Source organism: Salmo trutta, chromosome 12, assembly GCF_901001165.1.
Source record: "Salmo trutta chromosome 12, fSalTru1.1, whole genome shotgun sequence".
NCBI classification, from domain to species: Eukaryota; Metazoa; Chordata; class Actinopteri; order Salmoniformes; family Salmonidae; genus Salmo; species Salmo trutta.
In genome coordinates this window covers 35431531-35446960 of record NC_042968.1, presented here as the reverse complement: position 1 = coordinate 35446960, position 15430 = coordinate 35431531, and the positions used below count along the sequence as shown (strand labels likewise).

Below are 15430 nucleotides of genomic sequence, written 5' to 3'. Positions count from 1 at the left end.
TCCTACTGATCAACATTTTGGCCTCACTCTGTCCCCCTTCACATTTTATTTCATATCTGTAGCAAGATTTTTTTATTTAACCAGGTAGGCCAGTTGAGAACAAGTTCTCATTTACAACTGCAACCTGGCCAAGATAAAGTAAAGTAAAGCAGTGTGACACAAACAGCAGTTACACATGGGATAAACAAACGTACAGTCAAATACACAATAGAAAAATCTATATACAGTGTGTGCAAATGTAGAAAGGCAATAAATAGGCCATAGTGGCAAAATAATTACAATTTAGCATTAACACTGGAGTGATAGATGTGCATATGATGATGTGCAAGTAGAGATACTGGGGTGCAAAAAAGCAAAAAGATAGTGGGGATGAGGTAGTTGGGTGGGCTATTTACAGATGGGCTGTGTACAGGTGCAGAGATCAGTAAGCTGCTCTGACAGCTGATGCTTATAGTTAGTGAGGGAGATGTAAGTCTCCAGCTTCAGTGACTTTTGCAATTCATTCCAGTCATTGGCAGCAGAGAACTGGAAGGAAAGGCAGCCAAAGTAGGTGTTGACTTTGGGGATGACCAGAGAAATATACATGCTGGAGCATGTGCTATGGGTGGGTTTTTCTATGGTGACCAGTGAGCTGAGATAAGGCGGGGCTTTACCTAGCAAAGACTTAGATGACCTGGAGCCAGTGGGTTTGGCGATGGATATGTAGCGAGGGCCAGCCAACGAGAGCATACAGGTCACAGTGGTGGGTAGTATATGGGGCTTTAGTGACAAAACAGATGGCACTGTGATAGACTACATCCAATTTGCTGAGTAGCGTGTTGGAGGCTATTTTGTAAATGACATCGCCGAAGTCGAGGATCAGTAGGATGGTCAGTTTTACGAGGGTATGTTTGGCAGCAAAATAGGAAGCTGAATCTAGATTTCATTTTGGATTGGAGATGCTTAATGTGAGTCTGGAAGGAGAGTTTGCAGTCTAACCAGATACCTAGGTTTTTGTAGTTGTCCACATATTAAGTTAGAACCGTCCAGAGTAGTGATGCTTGTCTGGCGGGCAGGTGTGGGCAGTGATCGGTTGAAGAGCATGCATTTAGTTTTACTTGCATTTAAGAGCAGTTGGAGGCCACGGAAGGAGAGTTGTATGGCATTGAAACTCGTCTGGAGGGTTGTTAACACAGTGTCCAAAGAAGGGCCAGAAGTATACAGAATGGTGTCGTCTGCGTAGAGGTGGATCAGAAAATCACCAGCAGCAAGTTGCTGTGGGGGTTGCAGAGCTGTTGGCCGGGGTAGGGGTAGCCAGGTGAAAAGCACGGACAGCCGTAGAAAAATGCTAATTGAAATTCTCAATTATCGTGGATTTATCGGTGGTGACAGTGTTTCCTAGCCTCAGTGCAGTGAGCAGCTGGGAGGAGGTGCCATTATTCTCCATGGACTTTAGTGTCCCAAAACGTTGAGTTTGTGCTACAGGATGCAAATTTCTGTTTGAAAAAGCTAGCCTTTGCTTTCCTGACTTCCTGTGTATATTGGTTCCTCACTTCCCTGAAAAGCTGCATATCGCCGGGGCTATTCGACGCTAATGTAGTACACCACAGGATGTTTTTGTGCTGGTCTAGGGCAGTCAAGTCAGGAGTGAACCAGGGGCTATATCTGTTCTTAGTTCATTTTTTGAATGGGGCATTCTTATTTAAGATGGTGTGGAAACACTAAGAACAACCAGGCATCCTCTACTGACAGGATGAGGTCAATATCCTTCCAGGAAACCCGGGCCAGGTCGATTAGAAAGTCCTGCTCGCTGAAGTATTTTAGGGAGCGTTTGATAGTGATGAGGGGTGGTCGTTTGACCGCGGATCCATTACGGACGCAGGCAATGAGGCAGTCATCGCGGCGATCCTGGTTGAAGACAGCAAAGGTGTATTTGGAGGGCAAGTTGGTCATGATGATATCTACGAGGGTGCCCATGTTTGCGTATTTAGGGTTGTACCTGATCGATTCCCTCAATCTCACACAAATTATCAAGGAACCTATCTTAGATTGTAGTACAACCAAGGTGTTAAGCATATTCCAGTTTAGGTCACCTAACAGTACAAACTCTGAAGATGGATGGGGAAGTCAATTCACATATGGTGTCCAGGGCACAGCTGTGGGGCTGAAGGGGGTCTATAACAAGCGGCAACAGTGAGAGACATTTCTGGAAAGATGGATTTTCAAAAGTAGAAGCTTGAACTGTTTGGGCACAGACCTGGACAGTATGACAGAACTCTTCAGGCTCTCTTTGCAGTAGGTTGCAACTCTGCCCCCTTTGGCAGTTCTATCTTGACAGAAAAGGTAGTTGGGGATCGAAATTTCTGAATTTTTGGTGGCCTTCCTAAGCCAGGATTCAGATACGGCTAGGACATCAGGGTTGGCTAAAGCAGTGATGAAAACAAACTTAGGGAGAAGACTTCTGAAATTGAACATGCATGAAACCAAGGCTTTTACGGTTACAGAAGTCAACAAATGAGTGACCTGGGGAGTACATTTACATTTGACATTTTGCAGACGCTCTTATCCAGAGCGACTTACAGTAGTGAATGCATACATTTCATTAAAAAAAATCCGTACTGGTCCCCCGTGGGAATCAAACCCACAACCCTGGCGTTGCAAACACCATGCTCTACCAACTGAGCCACACAGGTGGGTGTAGTACTGGAGGCTACAGGGCCTAGGTTAATCTCTACATCACCAGAGGAACAGAGGAGTAGGATAAGGCTATGGCTAAAGGATATAAGAACTGGTCTAGTGCGTTGGGAACAGAGAATAAATTGAGTTCTGGGAGTGGTGGAATAGATTCAGGGCATAGTGTACAGACAAGGGTATGGTAGGATGTGAGATAAACCTAGGTATTGAGTGACAAGAGGTTGCGTCTCTGGGGGCACCAGTTAAGGTCTCCGCATGTGTGGGACGAAAGAGCCATCTAAGACATGTTGAGCAGGACTGGGGGCTCTACAGTGAAAAAAAATAACCGAAACAGCAGCAGACAAGGCATAAAGCAATCACAGGTATTGAACCACGTCGGACAATTACGTCGGCAGACCAGTCGTGATGGATCGGCGACACGCCGTGTCAACAATAAGGGGTCCAGGCCAATTGGCAAGATATTGGGATCCCGGTGATGACTTCCCTCAACCTAGCATAAGCACCAGGGACATGTCTTTTAATCTTCCCATTTTCAGAATATTCTCTTGCTGAGCCTGGCTACCACACAATATAAACAATCTACCATTTCCAATGAGCCAAGCTAATTTCACTTCACCCATCTCTATGGCATTAGTTGGATAGGGTGCAAATAAGGCCCTGAGGTCTTATCAAACACCATCACCACTCTTGCTTTCTACTTTGGCCCTTTTTATGCCCTCTTTACTAGACACTTAAATGCTTTCTGTATCACAATCTCACTTCTTCCTATGTTATGTACACCTCTTGGAGGAGGAAACACCCTGCTACAACTCAACTCCCCATGGAGTGAAAGAGGTATGTGATTGTAGGCGCAGGTAAGGATGACAGAGGCAGAGAATATTACCATTTACAGGGAACTTATTTCCTTAACACGGTAATGTGGGGGTAAAGGGGCTAGACAGAACCAAAGCAAAGAAAGTAAAAGTTAGAGCCCCTCCTACCTTACCTACCTACCCACTACTTAACTAACCTTTTAGTACCTCCTGGCACACTAACCAAAATACAGGGGGTGGTCTGCCCAGGTCTTACCTAGTGTGCATAGACAGTAAATACTACAGGTTATGTATGCCCGCAGGCCTCTTGCCTAAGCACTCCCAAGGTACCTTCTCCTTCCTCCCTGGGAACAAAGACAGAATAATGACTAACAAAGTGACCAATTTCAATAATCAAAAACACTGAGTCATATAGGCATTCAAAAAAAACCATTAAGTCCTACCTAAGAAGTAGCAGCTACAAAATACCTTCAACAAAACTGTCACTGGACAGCAACAACCAACACAGAATATCAAAGAAGCTCCCTTCTTTTGGCAAAGGAACACTGGCTTTTATCCAGCTGGAGAAGGAGTTGGTAATTGAAAACAGCTGTTTCCCCTGACGAGAGGGAGGGTTCAGAGCTCCAATCATCGATGGGGCTGACCAATCAGCTGCTTAGAATCCAGGAAGGCATCCTGAAATACACACATACAAACACATACAAACCCAAAACACAGAAACTGGGGAACATAACATATTTCTTTCCACTACCGACCATTCTGGTCATTGACCCTTATCCTCCTGCTCCATAACATCAGAACTGACACCCATATTGTTGCTTCACCAACTTTTTCTCCATTTCGTCCGCACGACTCGCTCCCCGTTGCGACCTCGAATCTGTATGTCAGACATTTACTAGCCTTTAGTGCTGAGCATTATGCAACATTTGGGGGGGTGATCACAACCAACTGAGAGGTGCATATACCACCACCTATCATTCTCACATGCATTCCATTTTCTCAATGAATATTCTAAACCCATTTAAATGTCTGGTCCTTAAACTGTCCATTTTCTTTTCACAGCAATTTGCATGTTTTTTTTCCCAACCCAATGGATCTACAACTAATGTACATTTATTCAGATGCAATTACAGGAAAAGCAACACTCTTTCCATTGAAACTGTGGTTTCAGGCAAACTATTGATGTAGCTAACATGAACAAAGCTGTTGCATGATTGCATGTGCATTAGAGAAAACACTCATATTTCAATAATAGCCTACTATCAAGTAAGTGACTGCATAATATGCATATTATTGCTACAACGGTTCTGTCATCAATATGATTTTGACGAAACAGTGCGAAAGGATATCCGGTTCGACCGGAAATCTTATATTTGGCGTTACTGCTGAAAGATATGGCTGCATACATTGTATTAGCCTGCTAACTCGACGTTTACGTTTGACACAAGCTTAATTCTTCGACCAACGTTTTGAAATTGTATGATAACAAGGAAGTTATATCGCTTCTGTAGACACAAAAAAATCGTTAACCATGTTAACGACTTTCTGAGTTTTGTAAATCACGTTAGCTACCAAGCTATACAAAGGAGAAACCAGTTAGCCAGCTACTAGCCTAGCTAGTACTAGGTGGCTAGCTAGTTTAGCTCCTTACGAAGTGTTTTATTGTTATTTTGTTACCAGCTAGATAAAAAAACAAAAACATAGCTGGATACATTTGCTGGTGTTACAAAGAAAAAGCGTCTATCGAGCCTCAATGCCCGAACAAGGCCCAAGGATGAATGGTTTTTCCCTCGGCGAACTATGCTGGCTATTCTGTTGCCCGCCCTGCCCCAGTCGCATCGCATCCAAACTAGCCTTTCTCCCTCCCGAACCCACGTACTCCGTACACACCGATGCTAACGGGACGAGTAGTCTGCATCTAACCGAGCGAGCAGACTGGCAGTACTCCCAACGCGAACTGGACGCTGTCGAGGTGTTCAACACCAGAACCAGTCGGGGAAACCGACTGGGTTGCATGTTTGTACGATGCGCACCCAACAGCCGGTACACGTTGCTCTTTTCCCACGGTAACGCAGTGGACTTGGGCCAAATGTGCAGTTTCTACATCGGCCTCGGTTCGAGGATAAACTGCAACGTCTTCTCGTATGATTATTCGGGCTACGGTGTCAGCAGCGGGAAACCGTCAGAAAAGAACCTGTATGCGGACATCGAGGCTGCCTGGCAGGTGCTAAGGAACAAGTGAGTATAGCACTAGCCTATACAGCCAGTGTCAACAAGCTAACATGCAAGCTACATAGCTAGTTGGGTTTATTGTATTGGGCTTTGTTAGTTAGCTAACGTTTGCTAGCTACTGTACTCCATTTCTATGGCTGCCCCCCTCCCCCTCCATATTTGATTGCTATGACAACCACTATAACATGCCTGCACAGCTTTTTTATTGATTTGCCTACACAGCTGAGAGCAGAGCATTAGCTATTCATATGGCTGAGAGGACTGGTAACATTAGATTCTGTGCACACGTTTAGGTGGTAGCTAGCTGCATAGTGATTTGATACTTCGCACATATTCAATTGATTTTGTGGCATGCTACTCTGAACATGTCCAGAAGCTTCCATGTTTAAAATTTGATGATCTGTGCAGGCCAGACAACTCCTCTTGAAGACCACACTGGAACGTTAAACATTCATTTACAATAGCTTGCGTCTTATACTTAATCAGGTAAAACCTTCTGAATGTGTCCAAAAACGTTGATCTTCCAGAAATCATAATAACAGGTTTGACCTGTCTCCTCTTTATGCCGAGGACAGAGAGCTTTAGTTATAAACTAGCCATAGCAGGTGACACTAGCTTACTAGCCCAGCTATGAGATGCTTATGGCAGGGTCAGGGCAGGACAGACTGCCTGGCATGCTGTGTCATTTTAGTTGCTAGATTACTGAGAGACAACCGCCAACTCCCAGCTTCCTTTCCTTGTTTACTTGCTCTTTATCCTGACAGGCTGTTAGTTACTTCAGTTTCAGATAATGTGACTGTTTGTCACATAACTCTTCAATGTAGGCCTATGCCTAGCACAGGAGGCTGGTGGCACCTTAATTGGGGAGAACAGGCTTGTGGAGTGGAAGCAGTGGAATGGTATCAAACACATGGTTTCCAATATTATAAGCCATCCTCCCCTCAGCAGCCTCCACTGATGTCTAGGTGCTGCACATGTGACTTAACTCCCAAATTAAGTACGAAGTAAAGGAGGCCTGGTGCAACTCTGCTGCCGGCGCCTTTTCAGTTCTACATTCAATATTCAAGACAACGACAGTGGTTGGATAAAGCAGAAACTTATAGGCAGCCATGTTGCTAGTCTTAATGAATATCTACCGGAAAAGAGACCCAAAATGGTTATTTTGTTCCTCTGCCTATTCCCCAAAAGTGTGCATGGATGAAAAGTAATTTACTGGTGTAAGGGCTATGATGGAAACTCCCTCCAGCCCAATGCTTTGTCATTTACCACGTTTCTGGCCACAGTTTTTCTGCAAGTAAAGTCCTACTGTATAAAACAAAAACAGGACAGCTGTTATGGAAACAGGAAGTTTTGGTACAATTTTGATAAATGCCAAATTTGTTCGTTCGACATGGTTTGATCTTTTTGTCCGTAAAATGAATTATGCGAGAAATGGCAGTAGAAATGCTGATATATTGTTATAATAACCATATTGAAGTGATGTGATTATATGGTGTGTGTGGTCCTCCCGCTACAACACGGGGAAACCATGCAGTGTGTTAGGCTGCAGATGAACTTCACAGGCTGGTGAAGGTGCCAGTGATCAGGTTGATGCTGCTTTCCAATGAATATCAAGAGTCTTCTAGGAACATGGTCGATGCTTAACTGCCGTTTGACAAAAAATGTTCTCGCTCTTAGTCTTGTCCATAATCTCATCATGTAGACTAGCCTACCCGCACAGCCTACCCGCACAGCCTACCCGCACAGCCTACCCGCACAGCCTATCCGCACAGCCTATCCGCACAGTATCTCTGAGCGGTTGGCTAGAATGCATGTGCCAAGACCAGAGTAGGCACATTTGCTATTTAACTCAACAGTTTTCGTGACAACTATTATTTGGTACATGAAAACTGGTAGGGAAGATGTGCATATTTCTTTTCATGTGGAGTTTTGAATATTCGCATGAAAACCTTCCAATTGGATGGAAACCAAGCTAGAGAGGGGGATAGAACGAGTCCACACTTCAGGTAGAAGGAGCAAGTGAGAAAATAAATTGTCTAATGAATAGTATGTTGGAAACTGGGAACCTCTCCCACCATAACTGGACCACTCACACCAGGGGTTGTGTTTATGAAGGAAACAACAACATCAGGAGATGGTGTGAAAGGTTGAGCAGTGAAGCAGTGTCTTAAACGTTTCTCAGCTCTTAAGGTTTCAGTACTGTCTCCTTTCACATTGGGATAGGGTCAAGACAAGGGATCAGTTTGGCTGGCTCCTTTCACATTGGGATAGGGTCAAGACCAGGGATCAGTTTGGCTGGCTCCTTTTACATTGGGATAGGGTCAAGGCCCGGGATCAGTATGGCTGGCTCCTTTCACATTGGGATAGGGTCAAGGCCAGGGATCAGTTTGGCTGGCTCCTTTCACATTGGGCTATTGTGTCAAATAGTCCCCTTGATATGCAACTTTTCAGGGAAGTTAGGAACCAATATACACAGGCAGTTAGGAAAGCAAAGGCTAGCTTTTTCAAACAGAAATGTGCATCCTGTAGCACAAACTCCAAAAAGTTCTGGCACACTGTAAAGTCCATGGAGAATAAGAGCACCTCCTCCCAGCTACCCACTGCTCTGAGGCTAGGAAACACTGTCACCACCGATAAATCCACGATAATTGAGAATTTCAATGAGCATTTTTCTACGGCTGTCCGTGCTTTTCACCTGGCTACCCCTACCCCGGCCAACAGCTCTGCAACCTCCACAGCAACTTGCTGCTGGTGATTCTGTGTCCACAGGCCTTAGTGCTTTTTATTTTTAGCACCTGTCCCCTGAAAGGTCTGCACACCACCAGTGTTCAACAAAGGAATAGGGGCCTCGGACTAGCTCCTTTTGTTATTTCCAACAGTTTTCAAGCTACCTTTTCTTATTGGGCTATTGTCGCTTGGCAGCAGTTCTCAAGCAAAGTGGTGTCAAACCATTTTCCCTGGACTTGTTTGACACAATCAGCCTTTTCAGGAGCATGTCAGCTGTAATTGAGTGAGCAAATGAATGGCTCTATAAAGTGGGCTGCTGCTGCCCTGGCATGCTTCAGGAGAAGCCAGTGTGACACGTTGAGAGCCTGCCTTCAGTGCCTGGTGATAAAGCCCCCTTCAGTCACAATGGCCTGGTGATAATGTCCCCTAGTGTGGGAATGCACGTGTGTTTGCAATTGTGTAAGCCTTTCATCATTCCTCTCTTAAACAGCAGTTTGAGTGATACATGTTTGCCTGCCTGTAGGCAGGACTATATCATTATCAACTTCCCACCACTATTTCAACTAGTTTAATTTGCATTCTATTCCGCTGCCTTCCGATGGGTAATGGCAGGAGCTTCTCCATCATAAACCTCACAGCCATCCTGTCATGGGGATCTGCCACCATATTTGTTATATTGTGTTTATTGTACTTATCAGTTCAGTGCAACCGTGGCATCTTTACCAGTGTTGCAGCCAACTTCACGTCATTCAATGCTCTGTGAGCTTTTTTTGGCCTTATTTTTTAATACAGCTATGATTACAGAAGAACAAATTACTTACACACTGTAATTCATTTTGTTTGCTCGCTGTCACACTGATCAATAATCCTCGCGCTTAACCTCTTCCCTCAAATGAACATGAATTAAAAATAGGATCACAGAAGAATAACACGTACTCCAGCCAGGCCATCTCATCTCCCATTCCAAACATGTCTAATTAAAACTGGATTTGACAGATTGTCTGAATGCCATTGAAGGGAGAGCCTTTAACAACTCCTCCTTTTGTGCGTTAAACATTAAAACATTTTGTTATGCCCTGACCCTCCTGAGCTGCCTGCCCATGCATGAAAACACTGTTAATCATTTCTCTGCTCTTTGGGGTGGCCGGCGTACCTGCGGAAAATATTTATGTTTATTCAATATCTTTTTAATCACATTTGGTGGGGAAACCATTAAGATTGTGCCTGGAAACAAACACGTGCGCACGCACACAACCAATTTGATTTCTTAGAAATGAAAAAGGCGTACCTCGGGCAACTCTCTTGAATTGGACAAAGTTGACTAGTGTTCAGTTATTGAGATAGCTACATCAATACTGCTCATTAACGGCTCACTTGATGCCTCAGCTGAGGAGAGCCCATATCTCCCAACCACCCTGCCTGTAACACACTGACTTCACATCTCGGATGCCGTTGATTTAAAGGGATAGTTAACCAAGAATATCAGTGTCTGCAGGTTTTAGACTTAAAGGGGTCTGTTGTGTTGATCCCACTACATGCGTTCAGAGAAATCCACAGGCCTCAGTCCCAGATGAATTGGAAAGATTGTCAGTGGCAACATATTATTCCATTTCAAGTCAAATTTATTTGTCACATACACATGGTTAGCAGATGTTAATGCGAGTGTAGCGAAATGCTTGTGCTTCTAGTTCCGACCATGCAGTAATATCTAACAAGTAATCTAACCTAACAATTTAACAACAATTTTTAATTATTAAAGTGGCTAGAGATGAGATGAGTCAGTGTGTTGGCAGCAGCCACTCAATGTTAGTGATGGCTGTTTAACAGTCTGATGGCCTTGAGCGTGGTGGAGATGTTGTTACCTACCCTCACCACCTGGGGGCGACCAGCTGGTCTGCGCATACTCTGAGGACGCGGCTGGGGATGGATAGCCCGCAGGTTTTGGTAGTGGGCCGTGTCAGTGGCACTGTGTTGTCCTCAAAGCGAGCAAAGAAGTTGTTTAGTTTGTCTGGGAGCAAGACATCACGGTTCGCGACGGGGCTGGTTTTCCTTTTGTAGTCCGTGATTGACTGTGGACCCTGCCACATACCTCTCGTGTCTGAGCCGTTGAATTGCGACTCTACTTTGTCTCTATACTGACGCTTAGCTTATTTGATTGCCTTGCGGAGGGAATAGCTACACTGTTTGTATTCGGTCATGTTTCCGGTCACCTTGCCCTGATTAAAAGCAGTGGTTCGTGCTTTCAGTTTTGCGTGAATGCTGCCATCAATCCACGGTTTCTGGTTGGGGAATGTTTTAATAGACACTGTGGGTACAACATCACAGATGCACTTGCTAATAAACTCGCTCACCGAATCAGCGTATTCATCAATGTTATTATCCGACGCTATGCGGAACATATTCCAGTCCACGTGATCGAAGCAATCTGAATCCGATTGTTCGGAACAGCGTTGAACAGACCTGAGCACTGGCTCTTCCTGTTTTAGTTTCTGTCTATGGGCTGGGTGCAACAAAATGGAGTCGTGGTCAGATTTTCCAAAAGGAGGGCGGGGGAGGGCTTTATATGCGTCACGGAAGTTAGAATAACAATGATCCATATGCTGATAAAATCTATGGAGCCTTGTTTTCAGATTAGCCTTGTTAAAATCCCCAGCTACAATAAATGCAGCCTCATGATATGTGGTTTTCCAATTTACATAGAGTAAAATGAAGTTTTTTCAGGGCCGTCGATGTGTCTGATTGGGGCGGGATATACACGACTGTGATTATGATCGAAGAGAATTCTCTTGGTAGATAATGCGGTCGGCATTTGATTGTAAGGAATTCTAGGTCAGGTGAACAAAAGGACTTGAGTTCCTGTATGTTGTTATGATCACACCACGTCTCGTTAATCATAAGGCATACACCCCCGCCCTTCTTCTTACCAGAGAGATGTTTGTTTCTGTCAGCGCAATGCGTGAAGAAGCCGGGTGGCTGTACCGACTCCGATGACGTATCCCGAGTGAGCGATGTTTCCGTGAAACATAGAACGTTACAATCTCTGATGTCTCTCTGGAAGGCAACCCTTGCTCGGATTTCGGATACCTTGTTGTCAAGAGACTGGACATTGGCGAGTAGTATGCTCGGGAGCGGTGCGCGATGTGCCCATCTACGGAGCCTGACCAGAAGACTGCTCCGTCTGCCCCTTCTGCTGCGCCGTTGTTTTGGATTGCCGGCTGGGATCCGATCCATTGTCCTGGGTGGTGGACCAAACAGAGGATCCGTTTCGGGAAAGTCGTATTCCTGGTCGTAATGTTGGTGAGTTGACGTTGCTCTTATATCCAATAGTTCCTCCCGACTGTATGTAATAAAACCTAATATTTCCTGGGGTAACAATGTAAGAAATGACACATAAAAAAACAAAATACTGCATAGTTTCCAAGGAACGCGAAGCGAGGCGGTCATCTCTGTCGGCGACAGAAGTCGGCGCATTTCATTAAATGGTGCCCATCTTTTCCACTGTTTGACTTAAGACTGTTTTTTTTAGGTATACGTGAAGGCATCTCTCATTCTTTTATACAGGGGTGGGTGTTGAAGTAGGCCTATCCTTTGAAGCAGGGTGCACCTTTTGGTTTTTGCCCCTGCACTACACAGATGATTCAAATAACCAACTCATCAAGCTTTGATTATTTGAATCAGCTGTGTAGTGTTAGGGCAAAATCGAAAGGTGTAGTTCGGGAAACCCTGCCTTGAAGTATGCCATGCAGTTAGTAGGCACTATTGTATAGGCTAGGCCTAGGTTAGCCTACATAATGAGACCAATATACTAGGGCTGGACGGTATACCGGTATTGATGCACGGACCGGTTTGGGTATTTACTTTACTTTCTATAGCTGTATTTCAATGTTTGGTTTGTTAAATGTGATACGCCACTTCGTTTTTATAGTTTACTCCATTACTTGAGTCATCTCTCTCCCTCTCTCACCAACCCCGCCCCCTGTCACTCAAGGAGTGCAGTTGTTGATTGACCATAAGGTCATTTGCTGACTGTTCACTCTTCTGTCTGCATATGCAACAATATGCGCATTTGCAACAATATGTTGATGACAACGATGCTGCTTTCCACTTTGCTTCTTAATATAAATCCACGAATGCATTTTATAATGACACCTAGTTTGTGTATCTTACTGTCTGCAAACAGTTTGTCTTTGCTTAGCAAGTTGTGGACTACAAGAAATCGTTAGCTGCTAATTGCTAGTTAGATGAAATGTACTGAGTCAGTGAAAATGTAGCTAGCAAATACAGCCTGATACCTGTGCTTCAACATGTTTGTGCAACAACATCTTTTAAATCAGAGAGGAATAGGCAAAGCATGAATATGTTAACTACATGAAGTAAGATAACATTTTAATGTAACCAAAGATTATAGGGTCCCTAGGAAACACTGACCAACACTTTGGTTCCTACTCTGTCACAATAACGCCTCCATTGAGAATCTATTAGTATTGTAATTACTAATTCTATGAACGCCTCCATGGCTTTTTCATTTCTTGTCATGTCAAACAACACTATTATTCAGTGCCATTTTAACTATAGAATTTGAATAATCATTCTATTTCCATGATTCCAACAGTTCACCCAAGAAAATTGATCTAAATCGCAATTGCAATATTTGGTTAAAAATAAGGCCTTTTTTTTGCCCTGCCTTATAAAGTGCAGAAAGCATTCATACACCTTTTTCCACGTTTTGTTATTACAAAGTGGGATTTAAATTGATTTAATTGTAATTGTTTCGTAACAATTTACACAAGTGGAAGAAAAGTTCTCACATTTGTAAAATACATTTTTACAAATTAAGTTTTCAACCCTCTGAGTCAATACATGTTAGAATTCCCTTTGGTAGTGAGTCTTTCTGGGTAAGTCTGAGCTTTCCACACATGGATTGTGCAACATATGCCTGTTATTATTTTTTAGTTCTTCAAGTTCTGTCCAATTGGTTTGTTGATCATTGCTAGATAACCATTTTCAGGTCTTGCCATAGATTTTTAAGCAGATTTAAGTCAAAACTGTAACTCAGCCATGCAAGAACATTCACTGTCTTCTTGGTAAGAAGTATACACTCCAGTGTATATTTGGCCTTGTGTTTTAGGTTATTGTCCTACTGAAAGGTGAATTCATCTCCCAGTGTCTGGTGGAAAGCAGACTGAACCAGGTTTTTCTCTAGGATTTTGCCAGTGCTTATATCCATTCCGTTACATTTTTATGCTGTAACTCCCCAGTTGTTAATGATTACAAGCATACCCATAACATGATGCAACCACCACTGTGCTTGAAAGTATGGAGAGTGGTACTCAGTAATTTGTTGTATTGGATTTGCCCCAAACATTTTGTATTCAGGACAAAAGGTTAATTGCTTTGCCACATTTTCTTCAGTATTTCTTTAGTGCCTTGCTGCAAACATTATGCATGTTTTGGAATATTTTTAGTCTGTACAGGCTTCCTTATCACTGTTATTTAGATTAGTATTGAAGAGTAACTACAATGTTGTTGATCCATCCTCAGTTTTCTCCTATCACAGCCATTAAACTTAAACAAACTAGTTTTAAAGTCACCATTGGCCTCATACTGAATTCCCTGAGCGGTTTCCTTCCTCTCCAGCAACTGAGTTTTACTCATTTACTGCCTTTTTAAAAAAGCTGATAGCTTTTCATAGCTGATATGGCTGACTTGCTTAATGAGCAAGCGACGACGGACGTAGTCAATATAAGTATTTGTTCAGCACTTTTGAAATGTACAGCAACAGAATTCAGAACATGGGCCGTTCTTACAGTGTACTCCCTGTACACCAAGTCAAAACTGTAGCATAAATAAAGGGCACATATAAACAGACCATGAAAGCTCTTACAGTATTCGATGATTGCGTTTCTCTAAAACAGGTTATAGGCTATATGTGCACCACCAAATTAGAACAGTAGGCGAAATTAAGAGGTGAAAATAGACCAAATTATTAGGGTGAGGCACATTGAACGCCGTTTGGGTCTTTGCGTGTCAAAAAAGATACACGTCATATAACACTATTTGACGGGTTAAATAAGCTTTTAATTTGACACGTCAAATAACACAATTCTATTATAGGATAATGTGTGTGCTGAATTTGCAAGCACTACCACTACTATCAGTAGCACTGTCAAAGCACTTTCTTAGCTACAGTATACATTTCTCCCTTGCATATTACATTTATGCAGCAGCATACAATACATTTTTGGACTCACCTTGTGCAGCGGTCCTTTGTGATGACAAAGTTTGACAAAAGTTGCCCAGTCTGGCATTCTCTGGATTTATGGTGTGAACTTGGGGGGGGGGGGAAGAAACACAGCCACTCCATTGAATAGCAGGCTAACATTAGTGGTTTCTTTGCAAAGCTTGCAGTTAGCCACTGATTCCTTCCAAACAACTCTTTTCCAACTTGTGTAATCTTTATGGCCGATTTGCACTGAAAAGTTTTTATATATTATTTCTCTTCATATGAGGAGGATTAAATAGGATTTGCCAGTAGATTGTCGACTTGATTCATGATGATGACTGCTAGCTAAGATTTTTTGGAAAGTAAGATGTTGACATGATCAGTCCAATCAAAGCTACTGTAGATAATGTGATTTGACGTCGTTTTATCTGTGGCCAATGACCTTGAGCCTTCTTGGATGGACACTTCTAATCTAAGTCCATGGCAGAACCCAAAGGGCTCACATTTTTTATGTCTACCCTTACTGAAGGTGTGTGACGTAGTGTCCCCATGAGTGACAGAACACTGAGCCAATCACGGTGCAATGCTGAGCTAATCACAGTGCAACGTTCCTATTTTCTGCTGGCCTGCCCCTCCACCACAGAAAGCACTGAGCTAGGCTGAAACACCTGCGTTTTGGAGCTGCTTTACTCAAGAAAACAAAAAAGAGACCATGTTTGTATGTGGCTTTATTAACTCAATTATATATAAAAAATGTACGTTA

At 43.3% G+C, this 15430-nt stretch overlaps 1 protein-coding gene across 1 annotated transcript in view; it reads left to right on the top strand.

Annotated features, from left to right (window-relative positions):
- Positions 1 to 4829: 4829 nt before the first annotated feature.
- The window catches only part of LOC115203444 (alpha/beta hydrolase domain-containing protein 17C), a 39951-nt gene continuing 29350 nt past the window's right edge, over positions 4830 to 15430 (top strand). The window contains exon 1 of the mRNA XM_029768129.1: positions 4830 to 5723. Coding sequence (XP_029623989.1) covers positions 5239 to 5723 — 485 coding nt within the window. The 5' untranslated portion in view covers positions 4830 to 5238. The remainder of the gene's footprint in view (positions 5724 to 15430) is intronic.